The following is a 25245-nucleotide window of genomic DNA, read 5'->3' as shown; positions in this document are numbered from 1 at the left end:
AAGGTTTGTTATGTGCTTTAGTATTAATAAAAAGCTAAAATTGCCGAATAAACCAATTTTTCTGTAGCTAGTTACTACAACTAACAATTCTTAGCAGAGACTTACTTTGACAGTGCTTCTAGAAAGACGAAAATGAAACCTAAAGTCCATATCGCTATATCTAGGAACAATATTTTCCACATAGTCTTCTATTTTGGCTTTTTCGATTTTTCAAGTGCAGCAGCATATAGAAATGGAATATCCTCGTTATCTTTGGTTTTTGATTTAAAGTATATGCAATTTTTTGACAAGGGGTACTCAGCATTAAGAAAATTATACAAAGGGTACACAGATGTCAAAAGTTTGGGAAACACTGATGTAAGGAATAGAGAAATATGTTTAAACAAATTTGTGCTCGCTGCAAAGATGACAACAGTTACAATTCACTGAAGGCTATATGTTAATGAGATGTCATAAAACGGAGTCTGGCGAAAATGTCTGTGGAAGAACAATGTGCAAATACCAAATTTTGTGTTATTGGGGAAGAAAACCTTCTAAGACCTGAAAGATGCTGTATGATCAATTGAACATGCACTGTGTTTGCTAACACACAATGTCATGAATGCTCACAGGGACCTCATACAATTTCTACCTCTTCCCCTGGTTGAAGCTGCCATCAAGGGATGCCACTTCAAGAATGCAGATGAGGTTAGTGCGACATCTGTGTTCTAAGCATTGTCGCGAGATGGCTTCCAAAAATGTTTTCAGCAGCTATACCAGCATTGGCAAAGCTTGTTGTTGTCAATACTTTGAAGGACACTTTGCTTAATTTATCAATTGTACACATACTTTTGAGTAATAAACCAATTCCAGGAACTTTTTGAAGCTACCTTGTATTTGATAGAAACAACAATATTTTTACTTTCAGTTTAAAGAGACACTGACTACAATTTAAGATGCTGGATGAATGCTTAATAGCTGTGTGATGAACGTTTTTGAATTTTTCACAGTTTCATCTTCAGATCTGACAGAGAATATACTTTTGTTATAATCATTGTCAGATCTGAAGATGAAACTAAAATTTCTGAAAAGACTTTCAAAAGTTGTTAAGTATGTATCTTCATAAATTGTGATGAGTCATTTTGAACTGTTGTGGTAGATATGAAGCGATTATCAGGTAGTTCCGCAAACAGAATTACAAGAAGGGAGACAACACTGTAAAAGAGATACAACAGATCAATTTTATTCTTGCTTTGTATAGGTTCTATAAACAGGGCCGGATTTAACAATCAGAGGCTCATGGGCACAAATACGGTGGGCCCGCCTTTAAGAGTAGGCAAATTTGATGATTTAGAAAGTTTACACAAAAAACTGTACTTTCAACTAGATTTCAACTAGGAAATTGTAAATTTAATTTAAAAATAAGGTTATTGTAAACATACATATGTTTTATTGTGTAAAACTAATTACAGTAGACTCCCATATAATGCAGGGGATACATTCCACATTGTAGGAAATCGCATTATACGGGACAGAACAATTTATGCAAATTCAGGAGTCTGTAAATTGTAATGGTTGTCACAGTATGCAAATGAGATGTGATTCAGTTTGAAATATTATTTCATTGCAAACAGACTGTTAGTGTTATACATAACTAATTTGTTTCAAATCAAGTTTCTTTTAATAAAGGTAAGTCAAAACAGAATACAGGTAACTTAATTATAAAAAAAAAATATTGTATGCATTATAATAATATTTTTATAAGTAAAATATATATTTTAGCCATGCCTACTGAAATAAATAATACACCTGAGAAGTTGAGAAGAAAACGTATAGCTCTGGACGACAAAATTAGAATTTTGGATAAATTGAAATCTGGTGCAAAAGTGGCAACCATTGCTAAAGAATTGAATTTACGAGAGTCAACAGTTTGAACAATAAGACAAAATGAAAGCAAAATACAAGCCATATTGTCTAGTACATCTTTATTAGATTTGAAGAAAGTTGCTCAAATAAAAAACATATTAGTGCCTAAGATGGAAAAGTGTTTAATGATATGGATTAATGACTGTTACTTGAGAAATATACCTTTAAATATTGTTGCCATAAAACAAAAGGCACTCAAGGTTTACCAATGTTTAAAAGATTCTGAGAGCGTTTCATGTAATGAATTGCATAAACCCGAATTTAAAGCCAGCACAGGATGGTTTGACAAATTCAAGAAGAGATTCTCTTTGCGTAATGTGAGAGTTGTTGGAGAAAGTGCATCAGCAGATACAGAAGCAGCTCAAAGATTTTCTGAAATTTTTTCCAAAATTGTAAAGTAGGGCAATTATATAGCGGAACAAATCTATAACGTTGATGAATTTGTGCTGTATTGGAAAAAAATGCCTGGCAGGACATATATTGTGAAAAATGAGACTTCTGCTTCTAGTTTCAAGGCATCAAAAGACAGAATAGCTTTGGTTTTGTGTTCTAATGCAGTCGGAGAATATGTAACTAAGCCGATGTTAATTAATCGTACATTAAATGCATGTGTAATGAAAAACGTAGAAAAATTAACGCTTCCTGTTCACTGGCAAGCCAATAAAAAAGCATGGATTACATGCAAAATGTTTCGAAATTGGTTTTATAACTGTTTTGTACCGAAGGATAAAGATTATTTACAACAAAAAAATATTAGTTTTAAAGTTTTGTTACTGATGGATAATGTGCCAAGCCATCCTATAAATTTAAACCATCCTAATGTTAAAGTGGTTTGCTTGCCATCCAACACAACATCGATTCTTCAACCATTGGACCAAGGGATAATACAAACATTTAAAACTTTTTATTTACGTCGTACATTTGAAATGATTTTTAAAAAATTGATTGTAATTCAAACGGAACAGTTACGCAAATTTGGAAAGAATATTCAATACTAAATTGCATAGAAATAATAAACATGTCTCTTAAAGAACTGAAATCTTTGACCCTCAATGCCTGTTGAAAAAAGTTATGGCCAGATGTTATTATTACAGAAAATTCTCCAACTCCATCAGAAACAGGTGTAAATCGTGTAATACCTGCTGGACAAAATATTGATACAGAGGGTTTTGTTGATATGAATGAGACAGATTATCACCAAATTAATTAATTACAATAAAGATATTGATAAAATCAAATTAATAGAATTAGTAAATTGTTGTCAATCTAGTAATGAGGAGAAAAACTCAGTCCAGACTTTTAATGCAACAAAGCAACCTTTGAGTTTAGAAGATATAAATAAAGGGTTACAAATAGCCAAAATGTTAGAAACACATTTTATGAAAATTGATCCGTCAATAGAGGGATTTATGGAATTTAAAAGAAAATTGAATGATTGTTTATCCCCATATTTTCAATCTAAAAATGATCTGGAGAACGAACTGTTTTTTAAATAAAGATAACACTCAAGAAGAAATTATGGACTATTCAAGCAATAAATCTGTAGTGTACAACCAATATTAACAAAACAGCGTCATTGAAACTTATTTGTTGATACTTCCGATAGTGAATAAATGTTAAATAGCAAAGTGCATAATTTTATTTTAAGTTGAATAAAATTATTTTCCTCTTATATCTTTAAATGAGTATGTATTATTATTTTTTGTAAACTGCTACTTCTTTAAACTGTCAGCTTCACTCTTCATATATAAACAACAGGTAGGTGTATACATTTGCTTTTCTAAACAAAAAATCAGAAACTATGTAAAAATGTTAAATTTATCTTACACCTGTTTATCGTTCTGTATGAGTACTAGTCACAATTTTTTCATCGTATTATACAAATTCGTGTTTTACGGGAGTGCTTTATATGAGAATCTACTGTATTTTAATTTAATTGAAAAATACCTATGTAAAATGTTTTCCCAAAATTTTCTGATATGTTTCATATGTTTTTCCCAGGTTTGGTTTTTTCTGCTTGTGGCCCTCATGATTAGGCCACACTAGGCTGTCATGGTAATAGAAAAAAAAATTATGTTTAAACATAGTTTTGTGGGGGCCCCTATTTTGTGGGGGCTCTGGGCACCGGCCCCAAATGCCCTTATGTAAATCCGGCCCTGTCTATAAAAAAACGATCTGAACTCACAGGCTTTCAGTTCGCATATACAACAATCAAATGGTCCTTTACAATGATCAGTTCAAACGAACACGCAACAATATTAAACAATATTACCAGGGAACTTATGTCTATAACTTAACCTAATTACACACTAAGAAGGAGACAGGGAAATTGGACAGATTGTTAAGAAAAAAGAAGGGAGAAGAAGGAGAGACCCGGAAATTTTTGTAGTTATATACCTCAGATAAATCACCAGTGAACAATATTCAATAAGTTTTAGCACTTTATCTTAACTCTTTCATTTACTAGTTCACCTTGCTTGGAGTATCTTCACTAAGTTCTCTACACTGGACTTAAATCTGGAAGCTCCTTGCCTTCAACACTGTTGTTTCAGGAATCTACTTTTCCTTGTTATTCTCATCGATCGGAGCCACTAATAAAGCTAAAACATCCCCCAAGATATCAGATAAAAAATCCTATCATACTCTCAAGAAAGGTCTGTAGTCGTTTCTGATTGCACTGACCACAATCCTGAGCACAACTCGACTGCACATCCTGCCACGACGAGGTCTCCACAAAATCTGAGCTTTCCCACTCTTTTGATTCCCTAGTGAGTTGTTAAATCTTTTGTTTTCTAACATCCGTTTCAAAACTGGTGACCCCACCCAAGGGGAAAGGGATTAAGAAGGAAAGTTCTAGAATAGTAAAGACAAAAAACAAATGAAATACTAAGCGTAAAATAAAAATATATACAAAAATTATACATTAATATGACTAACGGCCACACTATAAACTCACAAAATGAGGCACCATCTTTATAAATCAAATAAATATATCTAACCACTGCTTACTTTAGGTAGCTAACACATGACAGAAAATATATTTTTTTTTTCTTTAAACTCTCTTAACTTGATGTAGCTTAATTGTTCAGAATTATTCTAATATTCATTAAAAAGAAAATATAATACCTCTTTGATTTCAAATTTAAATTCCAAATTAATATATTGTACATGGCTAATCTCATCCACTGCTTCAGGCTTAGATAATGATTCAACTTTCACAGTAGCAGGTTTTGTTAGCTGAGTTATTTTTGGATTAACAGGAGCAGTTGAAGTCATTGTTGTCTATAAAATTTCAAATTAGAATAAGTCATATAAAAATTTTTCTAATATTTTCCAATAATATATCTAAAATATAATTGTAAGTCTCAATTCCAATTCGACATTAATAATGTAAAAAAAATATCTTTAAATTAATGCCATTTAAATTTACTGAAGTCTAAACTTACTTATATATTGTCAAACATACCCATAATGTTTTCTATATGCAAACACTTTTCAAGAAATTAAGACTTGTAATATTTCAATTAACTTGTAATATTTTTAAGATAATTCAAATTATATTATATTCAACAATAACTTTATCACTAAACATACGGTTGAAATTATTTTGAACTCATACATAGATACATAATTATTATTACACTTTATAGCTTCTATTACAAAGATTTTATATAACAGCAGTAATCAAAAACTTTTAAATTTTAATCAAAGTATTTACAAGTTTTTTAATCATTTTTATTCTGTAAGACAAAACAAACATATTCTATATAAATAATTTAAAGTATACAGAATATCTATTAAATCATATAGCACAACAACAATACTAGTATAACATAGTAATTAACACACTTAGACACCAAAAAACCAGCAAAAAAATGTATATATTTAAGCAAAACAAATGTTTTCTTTTGTTTTAAATGGTCATCCTCAAATTAAAAGAAACAAAAATACATGCATGCATGCATTCACAACAGTTTCAATTTTTTAAATTTGTAGTTGTGTTCTAGTTTTAGAGTATGCATTTGATTCTATTTTTGTTATTTCTTCACTGAGCATGCATGCATGCACAGTGAAGAAATAACATCATGATTCAATGAACATATCAATTACACCATATAACAAATTAAAACATAAGTGATGTTACAATATATAGTAAATAAAACGTAAGTATTGGTAAGAAGACTTATGTGAGCTCATATAATGCTTGTCAAACTACTAAAATATAGTCCATCTCCTTATAATTATCTGCATGCCTCCCTTTCAAAGGCCTTGAATATTTTGAATGGATTCATTCAAGATACTTGAGACGAGCAGGATTGTCAGAGTGGTGTAAGATATGTGCCTTATCAAATTCAACCTACACATCATTATCAGCCACAAAATTAGCCAGCACAATGGTGGAAAGCCCCTTCCAAATTGTATATTGATGTTCCTTAATCCTCATGTTCAGGCATCTAGCCATGCCCCAATATATTCACATAAGTGGCTCACTCTGTAATTGCATACAAAGATAGAGTAGATCCCTGACAAGCAGCTCCTCTTTATTGGAGCTCTATCATTTCTGATGCATGAAAAAAAAGTAGATCTCCTGTATGCAATCTTGATAATTGTGAAGTGGTAAATTTCCCTGTAGCTAGTGCCTTATACATAACCACTATATATGACCTGTTGTCTGGCTATATCAACTGCTCTATGGGCAGTTCTTGAAGTAAAATAAGGGTTATTATATGCACAGGGTATCCTCTCAAATTAATGAGGATTTCCTATATAAATGTATAAATTTCCTGTATACATTTGTTAACTAACTAAATCTCCATTTTTCAAAAAAAATTTTGAATTAGATTAACTTTATTTTTTAAATTTCTAAAATCTTAGAATAGAATCTAAAATTTAAAGTAATGTTTTCACTTTTATAAGATAATGCACTTTATGAGCCAAAGTAGCTGAAAGTATTGAGTTCAGAAAAGTACATTAATAAGAATCTGTTCTCTGATAAAGCAGGATTTAAGATATAAAACAAATGAACATTGATTTATCAACATTTGCATTGTCTTAATGTTGAACAATGTAACTAAATTTTATGTTAAATAAATAAATTATTTTATTTACTTACAGCAGGTTGAGGTGGTTCCTCAGCAGAACTTCCTGGAAGAGGAATACTTTGAACTAAGGCTAATAGTTGTTGCAGTTTTTGATCTGAAATACTAAGATTAAGAAATGGAAGCTCTCCTGAAATTTTCATTCTGAAATTTAAATTGATTGGTTAAAAAAATGCCAGGTAATTATAATGCTGTATAGACTATGAAGTACAAACTTGGGTAATCGAGGGTCTTCTTGAATAATGCATTGCTGCAGGTAAACAATAACATTGATTGGTTCGATTAAATGAGCATATGATTTCTGTTTTTCTTTAGACATTTTCCAATTTTCTCCTAAACAATTATATAATATATAAAAATATATATTATAAATATATAATAAATAATAATATACAATAATATATATAAATAATATATACAGTAATAATAAATATATAAAAAGATTTGTTTCATCAATAAAAATTTTTAATATTACTGATTATAATCCAAAAACTAATTTGTATAAATAAAAAATTTTTCTACCTATTGTTTTTCTTTGCTTTTCAAATATCAAATCTATTACATATTAATAAAATTTGAAGAATTTTGCCATCCTCATACAATAAACTTTTAATCAAACAACCCTCAGAAAAATTTAACATTCAAAACAACAGTATCTTGCAGAATTTATCACATGCATAATGATGTTGCCAAATAAATGAAAATAATGTTGTCTATTAAAAATTCTTTACATACTTTTAGTTTATTAATTTAAATATAAATTCAAATTTATGAATTTATTGCATAAAAATTATACAAACATTACTGTCATGAAAATTAAAAATTTAATAAATTAAGAAAACTATCTATTAGAGCAATGGATATGTAAAATAGAGCATATATTTATAAATAAGTTGGTAAGTTTTCATAACAATTAATTCAAATCCATGGCTAAACAATGTTAAAATGTTACTGTTATTGAAGCAATAGTTTAAAAATGTTTTGTTTGATAACTGCTCAATGAGTAATGACATTTAGGATCAGATAAAGTGCTCAATTTAAAAAAAAATTATTAATGCTAAATACATAGCACTTATTGAATAAATAAATTTATCTAAAAAAGGAGTTAAAGTGCTCTTTGAGAAATTCAAATACACTTTTGTTAATTAATTAATCAATATATCTAATAAAATTGAAGACAGTCTGCCCAAAAGGGACCACTATTTATTTCCTCTGTGTTCCAGATAATACACATTCTTGACGACTGACCTTTGTAGGCTACTTGTTGCCAGAAGTTAAAAAAGTCCTTTTAAAAAACACAATATATATCCAATTAAAATTACAAGTAATTTCTAAAAACAGAACTGGTGACATACAGGAATCTTGCTTGCATCCATCCATACCTTCATTGGGGGCATTATTGCTTTTATCTACTAGAAACAAGTGCTGGAAAATGTAATTTTAAGAAACCTGCCCCCTGGTAACGATACATGTAGAATTTTCCACATTGTATCGTATATTGTCTGGAACACAGAGAAAGCAAATGGTAATCCCTTTTGGGCAGACTGTCTTCAATTTTATTAAATAATAATCTCCATCAGACAAAAATTTACAGATAATCAATGTATGCTAAAAAATTCAAAGTATCAAATGAGAATGTAGAAAACAAATTTTTTCAACGTATCAATGTAAAATTTGTTTGCATATTTAGAAAAAGTTTTAAGTATTAGATTAAAAAATTATTTGCGTTAACACTGAAACTAAAACAATAATTTAAACTTATTTAAATAAAATTTTTACCTGGGTTTGTCATTATAACTTCCATATTTTGTATTTCTATATTGTATTTGTCATATGCTTGAGAAATCATTTCTGTCAATACTTCTTCCTAATAAAAAATATTCTGTGAATGATACTTAAATGTAGCTTCATAAATTAATTAAAACTAAACTGTAAATATTGTATAAGACTATTTTAAAATTTATCATTTCTACAATAAATTGATGTAATAGAAGATAATGAGTGAGACTACCATCATGTTTATAAACTAGAAATTCCCTCATTAAGCATGACAACATACTTTTTATTAGAAAGTAGAGAATGAAGAATTGAGAAGAATAGAAATTTCAAGAAAATCAAATTTTCTCCTTCCTTTATCCAAAATGGGGTGGATAAAACCCAAATTTTTAGTTTTGTTTTTGATTCATTTATCTGTTTTTGGATAATGTTGACTATCTGCTTTTGTTTTGGATAAAGCACACTTTATATAGATAACATTCAAAATAGACTGACAGGTATCCTTTATACAACACAGCACTTCAACAACACTGTTTTGCTATAACACAATTGGGAAAATTGGGGATATCCCCTGTACAACACAATTTCCAGTTTTGCTCTAATGCGGTTTGAGAATTTGGGAAATTGTTCATACAAAAATTTCACAATTTTTAAGTGCAAACTCTGTTATTCTACATATTTTTTAAAATTCAAGTAAGCATACATATCATCTCATTGAATTTTACAATATTGAAATTTTCAATTTGTTCTGTGCCTTTTGTCAGGTTTACTTTAATGAAAACTGATATAGTGCAATTTTTTTCTTCCTTGTCCTAGCTTTCCTATTGATCTGAAATTGTTGACATTACTATCAGGCATTACCATTTAAGACTGTCACCATGTTTTGGTTTTATAGATTAATCTTTGTGTTCAGTAAAGTTTATTTGAACATTTTTAGGTAAATGTTAATTATGGTTAAAAAAGTTTAATAAGTAATCATTCGTAAAAATGATAAATGAAATACAGAGGTATCTCGGTACTCAAACTGTTCCCAACTTGAACAATTCAGATTTCCAACACAAATTCTGAAAAAAAAAAAAAGTTACTTGATACTCGACTGAATAGTTGCAACCTGCCAGAACAATTTTTCAATTAATAGCATATTTTCATTTTGTCATTCACAAACTTTTTATGATAAAAATAAGAAAAATGAAGGCACTGCTGATATTTCTAACCAAGATCAACAAAAAGCTCAGATGATAACAATTTGTAAAAAGAAAACACCCTAATTTAACTAAAATTAATACATAATACAATACTTTTAATTGTGATTTTTAGTTAATTATTGATACAAGGGATATCTGTATTTGCTTTTACCAAAAGACAGATAAAATTAGTATTAGTCAGTTGATTACAGCTTTATCCAATTCATGAGCTTTAAAATATATAATATAACCAAAAACACAAGCTATGTATAAATAACGATATATAAACAACTGAATAAACCCGATTTTTGGTTAAAGATAGACAATCTGCCAATCATAGCCTGATAATTCAATAGATTCTGGCTATAAATAACAATTGTTCTTTATCTGTTTTTAATATATATTTTAAACTAATTTAAATTTTTAAGTATCTTTCCTACACACATTAATTTATTTCAGTTTTTTTAATCAAAAATTAAATGACTTACATCAGTACTTCCAGCCTTAACTAAACTTTTAACTGTTTGAATATCTTGCTTTTTATTACTTGAATCCATTTTAAAGTTACCGAGGTTTAAAATTAAACAATGAGACTGTCTGAAATGAGAAATTTATAAAGTTACTAATTTTCTTTCAATTTAAAAATTCTAAAGTAAAAATATTAATAATTGTAATTCTTAATACAATTTTATAATTGACAACAATTGATACCTTTAAAATAAAACATTTTTTACTAGAAATTTTCACAAAAATACATTTATAGCTGAAACACCTTTCAATATTCTCAATTATGTAAACTTTCAATTTTAAAGACAAATCAATAAATTTATTTGAAATCCATAACTAGTTGGCATATTCTGACTCCTTGAAGACAGTTCAAATGAAAAATAATGATCATTTAAACATCTTTTGTATTATTAAATTAATTATGTCTTATTAAAGTAAAACCAAACATGCACACAACCCCAAGAACTTTCAAATCTTACTGAATATTTATTAAAGATAAAAGTCTTTTAAATAAATAATGTTAAATATATTACAGATTAATATTATAATAATATTCCAAAAACTTAACATTCCTTGCTACATTTTAAAACCAAACAAAAATACATCACATATTTAAATGACCACTAGCAACCTAATCACAAAGAAATTAGAACAAAGATAAAATTTAAATTTACTATCGTAAATGCATTAATATCAAAAATATATTAAGTTATGAATATTAATAATACATGCTACAATAAAGTAACTAAGTTGCACTAACTGAAATTAAATTTGTGTAACATATGCTTTGAAATACTTATACATTCTACAAAATCAATCATCAATGTTTGCTCTTAAAATCTGTTTGATCAATTTTGAAAACGAACACAATTCTGTAATCCACATAGAAGAAGCTTCATTAATGCTCTGCCTCAATAATAATAATTTCATATTTATTTTATATATAAAATTAAATTTTTAACAACAATGAAAAATATTTACAAAAATGTTACCAATCCATTTTATCTGAAAAGTTATTCCTGCTTTTTTCATCTGCATTTTATATACAGAAGTATTATGTAACAATATCTGTGTCCTCTGATGTGAATGAGTATGCCTAACAGAAATTAGGCCTAGAGATCAAAAATAAAAACAGCATTATACAAAATTATCAGAATCTAACAGACAAATAATATGAATACAATTTCACTCAATTTATATCATTCAATCTCATTAGCAGTACCAATGTTACTGAAATTCATTCATAACTAAAATTACATAGTGGTAGTAATCTATTTTAAAAAAGATAATTTGAGATACAACTGTTTTAATACAAAAAATTGCTATAATCCTTTGATTTTTTCTTGAAGAGCAGTACAAATATAATATTCAAATTCTACACATAAGTATTAATAAATAGTGCATATCCAACAGAATAATTATATCATTGTTCTGCTAGACATGCAAAAAACTAGTCATATCTGTAATATTCTCTTACCACCATTCAATTCCTACATTTTATTCTCTTTTTCTCATCATAAACTATTTTTTCACTGTTCAGATGTTATTTTTGCTATTGATTCACAAAACAGTTGCTATATTTCTGTATGTTTGAACCTCCAGTTTTTTGCAACCATGTATCCTTTTATCTGATTTCACTTCATACTGCCATATAAAACTGAATTTATATGAAGGATGATCTAATGAAGTATAACCTTCATTAACTATTAAAAAATAAACTTTAAACAATTCATATTTCTTTTTAAAAAATTTGACGATCTGCAAAAGAGTACAGCTTTTATATTAACAGCATGCTATACTAGTCCTTTCTATTTAATCATATTCACATATTACTTTATGATTCTTGAAAAATTACATTAGAACTAAATCTTTTGAATTTAATAAAAAAATTAAAAATTAGTGTTTTTCAAACTACAGTATGAAATGCATTATGAAATGTTTGTTTATAATATAATTTCATAATCAGATCTGGAAAAAAATTTGAATTACAATGTTCAAAAGGTGTTCAAATAAGAGAATGTTTCAATACAATCAAATTTAAAAATCTTTTTAGAATATGTGTAGAATGTCAAAACTGTCAGAAATTTCATCAGTCATTTCATCAAGAACTCTCTATGACAAACATGGAAGTATAATAGGTAATGTTATTATATTATGTAAATGATCTCTCATCAGAATAGATTTGGTGTTTCTTTACCTACTTTTGGAGGTGAGTCAATAAGTAAGAGGTAAAGTATTTATTAAAAAAATCAACAGACTACCAAATTTTCATGAAATGACTGGCATGCTGGTCTATCTGGAAGAGACCAGAAAATCAGATACTTCCATATGGTAAAAACCGGCATGCCGGTTTATCCCAGGAGAATACCAGCATATTGGTTTAAGTGAGGTTATACATCACTCTCTAGAGAACACATCAAAAAAAAAAAAACAAACAAGTTACATCACATAAAACATGTTTTTATCATAAAACTGTGAAACTCTGCATTACATGTTTAATTTCTTCATTTGGTCTTCTTACTAATGATGTAAAATACTTGTGGCATTCTGAAAGTGCTTTTCTTATGTGTATTTTATTGTTATTTGATTCAAAAACACAAAAATAAAAATATTAAATTTAAGAAAATGACTGTAAATTATCTGTTTACACCAATTAATATTAACTGTGAAATTTGAGAGAAGGGTGTTATTTTTAAGATCAGGTTTATAGTCAGTGTAGTCCACACTGACCTCCTACTACTACTACTACTACTACTACTACTAACTGTCAGTAAGTTATTAATTGTTTTATCGTTATGTAAACAAAAACTTACCAGCATGCAAAATCAGAAAGTAACTCTGGGGTTTCCAGCATGCTGATCTTCCTTATTTATATGCAGCGTGCCGATCATTCCGCAAACATACAGTATATGCATTTTTTCTGAGTAACAAAGCTCAGGCCTATTCAGTGGAAACAGTATTGACATTATTACAATCGTCACAATTTTGATGACATGCCTAGTCATGTGAAGATTCTTATAGTAAGACATGCAATTATTTGTTGTGACATTGTCACAATGCCAGGCTACCATTTTTAATAGTATTTTTAATTTATTTAATTTAAAATATATGCTCTCCACCTCAAATTAGTAGTGGCATCATACTTTTCTGAAAACAACAGAATCATGCCAGTCAATCTACATAATTCCAATCTGAAAAAAATTTTTGAATTAAAATCATGTGATTTCCAGTCTAGACTGGAAGTTCATAAATAGTTAATCAGGGCCTCCTGCCCCTACACTTTTCATATCTGGTCTCCATTTTCATCTATCTAAAACCGTTCAAGTTGAGGAAGGTCAGACAAACAGTCAAAATATAGAGGTCTACAATTTTTTCAAATTACAGCAAATTCAAATTTTTTCAATGATTCTATCCCAGCATGTATGCTAGAATAGCTAGATTGTGATAAATTTGTATATTAACAAAGTTTAAAATTAATAGTTTAATACAATTTATCTCTTTGCAAATTCAAAATTTTTCTACTTCAAAAACAAGAATAGAGTTTCACTGGAGGTAAAAAAAAAAAACAATACCTTATTCAAATAAAACAGTGCATTGCATTTAATTCTAAGACATTTACTTGTAATAGTTAAAAGTTTTAAATTCTTTATTTAGTAACAAACAATTTAAAACTTGCATAAACTTTTAGTTCTATTTGTTTTTTATAACATGTAATGATTCCCTCCTACTTTCATCTGACCAAGAAAATATTACTAAATTTAATAATCTTTATAATTTTTAACATATCAACAATAGATGCTATGTTTTATCCCATTGGAACACCTTGTGTTTATTTGTATACTTTCCCCATTAAATTGGAAGTAATTATTCTGAGTGACAAGAAGAAGAGTTTCTCGCAAATGTAAAGTATGTGATGTTGGGTAACTAGAATTGAGGAATAGGATATTTGCTAACATGACTGCCTCAAAGTGTGAGAACAGACGGATACAAAGAAATAACATCTACTTTGTAAAGTCGGTAGGAGTTGGAGGGGAGATTTCTTAATTTTTGTAAGATGGTAACTTTGGCTTCGGTGATGGCAGTCATGTTAGCAAATACCCTATTCCTCAATTCTAGTTACCCAACATCACATATTTTACATTTGCGAGAAGCTCTTCTTCTTGTCACTCAGAATAATTATTTCCAATTTAATGGGAAAGTATACAAACAAACACAAGGTGTTCCAATGGGATCCCCATTATCAGTCATTTTAGCTGAATTAATTATGAGGAATATAGAACATCACGTTTTCAATGCCCTCTTAACTATCCTGTATCCTCTCATGTATCTACATTACATCAATGATGTGTTAATTGCGTGTGATGGCTCCAATGAGGACTTACATCAATTTATTCAAACATTAGCCTCCATTTATCTTTAAATTAATTTTACCATTGAAGAGCAAGAAAACAATAGCATCTCTTTTCTTGATCTACGCATACGCACGTCTCCAGAACTTATATTCACCGTCCATCATAGAGATAATAAAGCACTGCAAATCATCCCTGCCTCCGCATACCAGCCATCACATTACAAAAACTCTGTTATATCTTCTCTAATACAGAGGGCATACCTTCTTCCCTCTATTCAGGTACTAGTAGATGATGAGTTATCTATCATTTATACTGCTATGTTAGAAGCTGGGTATTCACGCTCTAAATTCTTATTTCTTCAAAACCATGTTAAAAATAAATTATTTCTGCAATCTTTTCTTTCTAATAAAGAAAACTTAAGAATAGCGCATCCTCCAATAACCTACATAGGTCTTATTTCCTTAAAAATTGCACATCTGTTTAGAAGTAATGGTTACATTCTACCAATCACACCGCAACCAAATCTAAGAAGACCACTATGTAATAATAGGGATAAGTACCAGTGGGACAAAAAATCCGATGTTTACCAAATCCTGCTAAAATATACACCATCAGGTGAAGAAACCAGTTACGTAGGGGCCACAGCCAGAAGATTAGGTTCACGTATCCTTGAACATCAAGAAGACATCAAAAATAGCAGGCCAGTTACAGAGTTAGCAAAGAAAGTGCTCAACCACAATTACCAGCCTCTTTGGAGCAAAACGAAACTACTGAAATGCTGCAATAAGCAAAAAAAACTATTCATTTGGGAGACTCTACATTTCTGCTACTACACCGTGTAACTCCCCAACTCTTGAGCTCCCACAGATTTGGGTAACAGCTTTCAAATAGCTCAACCCACGATGTTAAAGCTTTTGCTACTCGAATACTTGTTTTCACCATAGCTTATATTTCATGCTTGTACTAGGCTCTTTTACAGCCTTATTTTACTATGACAAGCTTAATTTAAAATTATTTTCCCATGCATGCGCTATCACATAAAAAAAATTTTTTAAAAGCATTCGAAAACGGAAAATCTGTTGGATCATCAGAAACATCATTCGAAATATTCAAAAACCGATCTTTACAAAACCATTGGAATACCGTTCGAAAAGCTTAAAATATTGTATTCGATAGACTGCCCGAAGACAGTAGTTTTACACTACTGAAAGTGCTAGCGGATGAGTTCATTCTCTAAAGCCGGAGAAGTTCATTCTCCAAGACTCTGCTCCTGTAATGCCACAACAAGTAAGTGTTATAATTATAGTAAATGTTGGCATGAAGTAAAAACATATCATATCAAATTAATCTTTCACAAACATATCTCGATATAATCTGATGAATGGCAAGTGAGTTAATAATATAATTTACGTATATCACGATATACGTAAATTATATTATTAATTCACTTGCCATTAGACATGGTTTCATTTGGCGTTTCTGTAAAAATATTTCTTCAAAATCCGTATTCAAAACCATTGCCTATTTGGGCAATAATTGCCTCTTATCTGTTCCATAAAGTATAATCTGAATTAGATAAACTTTATTTCCTGATATATAAATTCTGTAATCTACCCTATACCGATAACCACGATTCAGCAAGAGTTGCCTTGGCCTTCCTAATCTTACAGATTGTTTAAAATACTTTGATCACACTTCTCTGCTTTAAATATTTCAATGGTCAAATCCCAAACTACTGATTATATCTCCACATTCCAACCATAAGAACCCACAATACATCATACTTCTTCATCCCATACTTTTGCCTTTCTCTCTCAAAAAGATCTTTTTTTACCGAATAGCCTCTCATATATAATACATCCTGTTGAACCATCTCCATATCATAATTTTAACTTATTTAAAAATAAATGTAAATCCATTTTGTATAATACATAATGTAATTGTTTTTTTCCCCTATTTATAATTTTTATTATGTCTTTTATACTTTGTTAATATTTTATTGGAGATTTTTTTTTTCTTGTTATCAGAAGAGTGGAATCCAATCATCTCTGACATTTCCAAATGTAGTAAATAAATACATAAATAAATTAATAAATAAATATGACAATTTTCCTGTAATAACAATCATCATCTCAATATTAAAAATTAATTCTTCAATAACTATACTAAATGTTTTCTTACTCATTCCAAAAACCATTCTCAGGTACTATTATATAAGATGACATCAAGTTGATTTTCAAATCAAGTGTTTTATGTTGCTCAATTGCATGCTGTAATCCAAGAGCAGATGTTTCTTTTATGTCTTCTAATTTTGTAACTGCAGCAGCTTGCAATCTGTTAATGAAATAAGAATAAATAAAATTCAACTTTTATTCAGAAAACTAATATCAAAATAATTCTCTAATATACATATTTTATCTATAACGACAAAAAGTTATTGTTAAATCTGAATATCAGAAGCTGCCTTTTTTGTGTTTGCTGAGATATCTATAAAATTCCCCTAAGTACATGTGTTTGTAATTATGTTTTCAAATGTCCACTGCAAGAGGGTGCTTTACTGTAGCACCATCTGATTTAGGAAAAAAGCATATAGAGTGCATAACCCTAAATCAATAAACTGATTGATTAATATTGGTTCACAAGTACAGTTCATGCTCATTTATTTTCACAGATTTTACTTGTAAATTACTGAAAGCTAATATCAAAAACTAACAATAAAAACAATAATAGAAGAATATACTAAAATATTACAGATAATTAAACTTACTGTTCCAATTTAACATCAGATGGTGGTTTAAAAACATCTGCCAGAAGATTTACAGTTGCCTGAGAAAAAAACAAAATTGAACTGATATAGATATACAATGTATATCTTATTACAATTTATAATAGACAGAAATAAAAAAAATAATTAATTTTAATACCTTATTTTAATTTGAAAGTAAACATTGTTAAAATTTTGAAATGAAAGGAATGAAAATCATTAACATAATTAACATTTAAATGAATTTTGATTAATGTAAATAAGAAATATACTAGAAATTATGTATCTTTAAAAACTAATGTTCTAATTTTTAACTAATAACATTACAAAATAACTGGATAAACTAGTAAATCTATATTACATATTCAAACTCCAGCATACAACATATAGTTTATAACAAAAAACATGGGCTTAAGTCTAAATCAAGAGGTGGCCATAACCTGACAATGGCAGCTTAAGCCCACTGAAAACATTTGTTTCAACTATATGTTGTAAACTGGAGTTTGAATATATGATATAGTTTTAACTAGCATATAATACATTAACATACATATTATATATACTGTACACAGAGTAGAAATATTACCATCATAATATATTACCATCACATCACACTTTACAGACAGCTTCTTATTAATTATTTGAACGGATATAGTTTATATTATAAAATGATAATGCCAACAATTAGCAATAAAATTTGCTCTAGTATCAGAACTAAATAATTTAATAATAATAATTTGTTAATTAGTTCATTAACAAAAATGCAAAGTATCTTCATGTATATGACAAGCTATGCTTAAAACCAACAAAACAATTGAAATCTTTAAAGAATAGTGCAAAGGTGGATGTATCAACTATAAAGATAAACTAAACCTTCCACAAGCCTGACAGACTCTACTCTTTTTAAATGATCAGAAGGAATGTTAATATCTTTAAAAGCTTGTTTATAGCTGTAAAATTTGAAACTCTAACAACTTCAAACATTACTTAAATGGTTTAATTTTTCAGATTTTTTGGATGAAGTTGTTCTTTGAACAATCAGTTCTGTTTGGAACATTGTATCATTGTATGGCTAAATGCAAAATTTTTAAAAAGATTTGAATGTCTTGAATTGCAACAGATTCTTCTTAATACACTATTTATAGCTGATCAAGTTGCTGAAATATGTTTGTTTGAACTACTAAACTACATGCTGGAAAGAAGTAAGAGATGATAAATATTGCTTTAATTATTGTTTCAGCTTTGTTAACATTTTTATCTTCATGTATGTTATCATTGTATAAAGCATCATACAATGATAACATAAAAAATCATTGCATTGCTTGAAAGGAAGATTCTTACACTTTTAAATAAAGAAACTATTAAATCACAAAAAAGAAAAACTTTTCCATAAAAACATTTTTCCTACAAGTTTTGTAAAACTAAATGATGTTTGTAGAAATTGTAAATTTACTTAAATAATATAAACCAGGATGTGAATTGATAGATATCCCTAAATTATTTTCACTCTGAAGTCTTATTATAAAGTGTTTTTCCATAATTAAAATAAAATCAGTGTTCAAAATGTGCAATTGAGTAGTTGTCTTTTTCATGTTGACATCTTCCTGAAGGAAAAAGTAAAATCAAAAAGGATGGATGATATATGTCCTCATTGGTTATACTCAGCATTCAAACTGTTTGTAATTATATTTAAATGGTTTACACTTTTGTACATAAATGAACATGTGGAATTGTAATATTTACAAAACGACATGATTGTTAAGATAAGCTTTTCATTGTGACATCAAAATCTTTCAAATTATTCAAAATTGCTTTTTTGATATAGGTTTTTAATGTTCATTAACAAAAAAAACAAACGAACAAAAAAAAATTCATACTTCTAATTAAGGAAGCCAAATATCTTTATTTTGAGAAACATTTTTGACTCTGTTCAGGTAAATTTCAGCTCTGATACATTCATTTATTTAAAATTTGTATTCATTATACTGTTCATTAACATATCAAAGCTGAAATGAACTCAAAAAGTTGAAAACATTTCTCAAAATAAATTTTTGGCTTCCTTAATTAGCAGAATTATGAATTTTTCATTCATTTAAAACATGATGCAAAGTTTCTTAGAATATCACTTCAAAAGCATTCTAGAATATTTTTCATATTTTTTGTGAAATTGTTGTTTGCTATGAGCCAATCCTTAATAATAGACTAAAGAAGTTTGAAATCACTCAAGAACTAATATTTTGTTTTTTACTCCAGTAAAAGCAGTTTTGATGTATTGATTTGAAATTTTAAAACAGAAGAGCAGATTCATCTCTAGTATACATCTAAAAAAATTACATAATCAAAATTTGTATAAATTTTGATGATGCAAATATTTGTAGAATGTATTAAATTGAAAATAAGTGAATCAGAATGTATCTCCTTCAAATTTCAAAAAATTTACTTTCCAAAATGTTTATCTTCATTTTTCAAATTTTTCATCAAATTTTTACCCTTCATGATGGACTGAAGATGCCATAGCCTTTGGAAACTAATATTTGTTTCCTCACATAAAATATGAAAAATAATTAGAATTTGCCTTTTCTAATGTTTTTCTTGCACAATGAACATGAATAAGTACAATATCGTCCAATAGAAGAAGTATTCTTGTGTTAAACTTTTAACGTTCAATCTCTGAAGACAGAAAAAAAAAAAAAAAAAAAAAAACCATTCAAAATATTTACATTTCTTCAGTATTCAAAACAAAGTAAATCTACATTATATATATTTTAACTGATGTAATTAGAGATGACAAATAAAGCATCTCTGATAATACTTGCTTAATACAGATTTAGGAAAAAATGAATAAATCACCAACTCTGGGCAAATTGCTTTTTATTGGTGGAATCTGCTTTTCTTTGGCAGCTATATTAAAATTTAATCTGAGAACAATCCATTAAATTTTAATGGTTAAATGATTAACTGTTAAAATCATAATTTTTGAGTTTCAATTCACTTACATTCAAGAAAATAAATTACTTTTAAGGCTATAAATCAGCTTTAAATGAACAGATTTCATTTCTTCTCCCATCATATTTGACAAGATATCAATGTTTTCACAGGTATGTTGATAATGTTAAGAATTCTACAATTTAAACTATCAAGAAATTTAGAATAATTTTCCAAAAAAATAAAATTTAAAAGACTTAATAAAAGAAAAATAAAAAAACAAATAAGGTTTTGTATATAAATATTAAGTATAAATGCAAAGATGAAATCTACAAACAGGTAAAAATAGAAGTGTGTGAATTAATATGAAATATTTCAATTAAAATTCACTTAAATAACAAACATTACATGAAACAATTGCATCTATTATCTCTGCATGTAAGTGTTTTACATATCTATTCAATGTTTTTCTTTATTCCTTAATAACACTGAATCACTTTTTAATAATTGATTTAAAAATTTATTAATTAAAAAACTATTACAAAATTATCGTTACTTACAGCATCATATACAATTTCCAAAGGATTAGCAGCAACATAAATTCGACTATCACAAGAATTATCAAGAGGATTCGTTTCAAATAAAACTGATAATAATGGTTCTTTGATATTTTCAACTGTCTGTGATGTAACCATAGTTGGTGTAATATTATTTTTTCCTAATGTTCCAAACACCATAAAAGTTTCAACTTTTGCTGCCAATCTGAAAATAGAAAATTAAGTCAAATTTTCACTCTCAAAAACATTTCAGATATAATCTTCAATTATTAATATAAAAATTATGTCATTAGAAATAATTTCTAATTTAAATTTACAGCTGGATAAATCACATGTTCTAATAATTAAATATTTTTATTCTAATACACTACAATTAGGTATAAGAATTTGTTAATCATTAAACTTCTCGAGAAAGTTCAATTTAATTTTAAGATGTTTGAAAAATATCTGTCCACAGAAAGTACCAAATCAACAAATCTTGTTTTCAAAGAGTGCATTGTCAATAACACAACTCAGACCTAAATATAAATTTATATACCTTATCTACAATATAAATTACAATTATTAAAATATTTAAATAAGTTTAACAATTTTTGTTAACTAAGTACCTATAGGTTCTTATGTTTATATATAAACTACACTGGATACAAAATTATGACTAGTTGAGTTAAGTGCCATTTGAAAAATCAACACACAGGCTAAATTGGTGCAGTGATTATTCTCCAATTCCAAAATTAAATATATTTAAATTCAGAATCAAATTCTGACTAAATTCTTAATGGTGTATGTGATGACATATTTGTGTTAAAAGAGCTACAAATATTGCTCAATCAAATGTTTAGAATGATAAGTTTTAAGAATATGTTTTAAAAATTTATCAATCTAAATTTAAATCTAGACAATCTAAAATCTTTAAATTGTAAATTTTAAATCTTTTTATATTTGTATGTAGAAAGAAACTTATACTTGAGTATTTTGTAAAAAGCAATTGAATGAGTTATGTCAATCTATTAATCTAAAAATTAGAAACAAGTTTTCTATTTATTTCAAACAGAAACATTTAAGAATTGCTGGCATAACTCTTTTGGGGTAATTATACTTCATTAAATTTAAACAAAACAAAAATTATACTTTCAATTCTTAATTGTGAAGTTTGATGTTCTTTGTTATATATATTCCGTGGTGTAAAAAATTATATTCTAAACATTTCCTTATTCGTCTATGATTGTTACAAATCATCCAATTATTATTTATTCACTTGAAAATAAATTTTAAAATATATCTAATAATTCGTTCAGATTGTTAATTGTATCATAAGTAAATAATGATCAAATATATTTTAATGTATTGTACTAGATGACTATACAAACATGTAGCAAGTATAAAGTTTGCATAAAATTCACAATTTCATTTATACATTTTCTTCAATTTTAATCACAGATAGTGAATTTCAGAAATATTTTGGATTTTCCAACCACCAGCAACAACAATGCATAAATATCACTAGTATTTGTAAAAACCAATGCTGTGATTCACTCTCTGCAAATTTTAAAGCCAGAAGCCGAAGATTCCAACTGTTCCTCAATGTAAAGTTCTCTTTATGTTGTGTTGTAACATGAAGTTTCTGAGCCAACCATTGCTGGCTTTGAGATCACGAAAGTCTCAAGTGACTATTCATGCATAGTACCTTTTCACATAACAAAGAGCCCTGTATTGGTTTCCCTCATTTCTCCTCCTTTGAAAGATTCACAAATAAAGTATGTAATCAAGTGTTATGTCATTTGCATCTTTCATTACCTTTTTTCTCTTGAATTCATAATCAGAATAAAGTCTAACTAATCAGACATAAAAGCCAACTGACAGACCATCTTGGAGTTCGTAGAAAATTCTAAGATGGTCTGTCAGCTGGCTTTATGTCTGATAGCATCACTTTACCTACATTAACTTCTGGCTAAAGAAACTCCCTTTTCTCCTTTGTCTAATCAGCTGATACACCAATCTTACTTCAACTAATACTTGCTGAGAAAAATTTGTTTATTAAACAAATGTTTTCAACCTATTATCATATAAATTCGATAATAAATCATTACAGAAATGGAACATTCGGATATTTAAATTTACATTTTAATTTATAATTCCAATTACAAATAAAATCTATGCATAATGAACAAAATATAATTAACAAAAATAAAATTAAGGGATAAAAACCCTTACATCATATATGGCCCTGTAATGAACTTTTGTTTTACTTTTATTTTTATGTTATATTTACTTAGAAATTTTATCTAATATTTTTATTTTTTCTTTTCTATTTCTTAATTTTACTTTTGTTAATCATATTTTGTTCATTATACATAGATTTTATTTGTTCAAGTTTAAATTTGTAATTGGAATTTTAAGTTTATATGTAAATTTGAATATCTGAATATTCCATTTCTGTAATGATTTATTATCAAATTTTAAAAACCTGAAGTTAGCCTATGATAATAGGTTGAAAATGTTTGTTTAATAAACAATTTTTCTCAGCAAGCATTAGGTGGTGATGTAAGATTGTTGTATTTCTCTCTGAGTGCACTGTTTACGTTATCTAAACAGATAATGATCTCTAGTTTTAATTCTAACAACTACACATTATTCTTTAGATCAGAAATTCTCAACATGGGATGAATGACCTCATGGAGGCAAGAAGGACTATAGGAACTATGAAAGACTGATTGTCACTTTGCACCTCCCAATAAAAAACAGAAAAACAAACAATCTTAATTTTATTTGAACGTATTAACAGCCTTAAATACAAATGCTTAAAATAATTTTAAAAAGAACAGTTCTACAGAAAAGGAAGTATGAATATTTTCTCTTAAAATAAAAATTAAATGGAGATTTTAAAAATATATATATTTATCGAATCATCACATAAAAAATAGTCAAATCTTTTCCTAGACCATGTTAAATCAAAATCATATTAATAAAAATCAATGTAAAAACAGAATTGGGTGTAAATTTATACTTATATTTTGTATTTATGATGGTTATTAACTCTTCCTGTGAAATGTTCTGTGGGCAATTTCTAATTAACTTCTTGCAATTCAGTGTTGTTGATATTACAATGTGTGTTGGGTTGGTCATCATTTGAAAGTGTAAAAAACCACCTCTCAACATAGCTCTAACTTTGAACTCATTTTTAACTGATAACCTAACAGTTAATTTTTTTATCAGTGAAAAGTAAAAACTATATATTATTCATATCAATAATATTTTTTTATTGGGTTTTCCATGAATTTAGAGAAATTGGGTATTTGAAACAAAATGTGTAATACTCAATGTCAATTAGTCACAAAACATTTCTCAGGTCAGCCAGTTTATAAACAACAGTTCATGTATCCATCTATAGGTTACCACTCTAATATAAAGTTTTGTAATGTTAATATTACACAAATTGTAGTGTCTTTTAAAACTGTATTTACTTATAATTTAATAATACTGATTTCTTTGAGATTGATAATCAGTGCAGTCATACCATAAGAAATAAAACAGATTTATTTAAATTGTTAGTAAACAAGTTAGTTTTTTAAATAAAATGATATTTTTAATTATTCAAACACAGTCAAACATGGATAAACTATTTAATTTAAAAAATTAAATTTCATTTTTTTCACTAACTATATACAATCTTGAAGTTTACATACTTTATTGCTTCTGCTGAAGGTCTTTGTTCTATTTCTGTAGAAACTTTTTGTAATTGAAGCTTCATGACTTGTTTTTTGCTAAAATGAAAACAATTTTTAATTGTTATTTCCATCATAAAAGTTGATTGATATTAAAAAATGGAATAATTCTGTCATAATAAATTAGAAAAAAAAACAAGTATGATGCACCAGGAGCTGAAAGTAATATTTAAATCCATTGATCATGTTCAAAAATATTCTGTTTTTTTTTGTTCATAAATATTGAAGCTTATATTGTTGATCTGATGGTCAGATGAACTGTCTCAAAAAAATATTTTATCTGATTAAAATTTAGCATATCATTACTTGTTATTTTTCTAATTAGAGTTGACTATGACAAAAATATTCATAACAAACATATCCAGTCATCAATTTCCATTATTATTTGTGAAATGAAAGAAAACCAAATTTCTATAAAATGAAATTAAACGATAATAAAGTTCATCAAAAG

General features: G+C 27.7%; 2 protein-coding genes across 4 annotated transcripts in view; one reads left to right on the top strand and one right to left on the bottom strand.

The window, feature by feature from the left end:
* Vps13 (vacuolar protein sorting 13C) overlaps positions 1 to 25245 on the bottom strand; it is a 273667-nt gene that overhangs the window by 184714 nt on the left and 63708 nt on the right. For all 3 annotated transcript variants that reach the window (XM_067287043.1, XM_067287044.1, XM_067287045.1), the window contains exons 15-23: positions 24756 to 24833; positions 21073 to 21274; positions 17591 to 17649; positions 17005 to 17157; positions 10453 to 10561; positions 8784 to 8871; positions 7220 to 7337; positions 7019 to 7148; positions 5032 to 5187 (exon numbers count right to left, since the gene is read on the bottom strand). In XM_067287043.1, the coding sequence (XP_067143144.1) occupies positions 5032 to 5187; positions 7019 to 7148; positions 7220 to 7337; positions 8784 to 8871; positions 10453 to 10561; positions 17005 to 17157; positions 17591 to 17649; positions 21073 to 21274; positions 24756 to 24833 (1093 nt within the window). The remainder of the gene's footprint in view (positions 1 to 5031; positions 5188 to 7018; positions 7149 to 7219; positions 7338 to 8783; positions 8872 to 10452; positions 10562 to 17004; positions 17158 to 17590; positions 17650 to 21072; positions 21275 to 24755; positions 24834 to 25245) is intronic.
* On the top strand, positions 2016 to 2903 carry LOC136988960 (tigger transposable element-derived protein 1-like). The gene is made up of 2 exons (XM_067286976.1): positions 2016 to 2302; positions 2378 to 2903. Exons 1-2 carry the CDS (start codon positions 2016 to 2018, stop codon positions 2901 to 2903), a joined length of 813 nt encoding a protein of 270 aa, XP_067143077.1.

Source organism: Centruroides vittatus, unplaced genomic scaffold (assembly GCF_030686945.1).
Source record: "Centruroides vittatus isolate TY-2023 unplaced genomic scaffold, ASM3068694v2 scaffold_435, whole genome shotgun sequence".
Taxonomy (NCBI): domain Eukaryota; kingdom Metazoa; phylum Arthropoda; class Arachnida; order Scorpiones; family Buthidae; genus Centruroides; species Centruroides vittatus.
Note: the sequence above shows the minus strand (reverse complement) of the source record. Positions and strands in the feature narration are given on the sequence as shown.

Bases quoted from the DNA above. Each gene is read 5' to 3' on its own strand.
- LOC136988960 (XM_067286976.1), top strand. From the start codon at position 2,016: ATGGAAAAGTGTTTAATGATATGGATTAATGACTGTTACTTGAGAAAT. The intron at 2,303-2,377 runs GTAGGGCAATTA...AATGCCTGGCAG, and splicing joins ATTTTTTCCAAAATTGTAAA to GACATATATTGTGAAAAATG.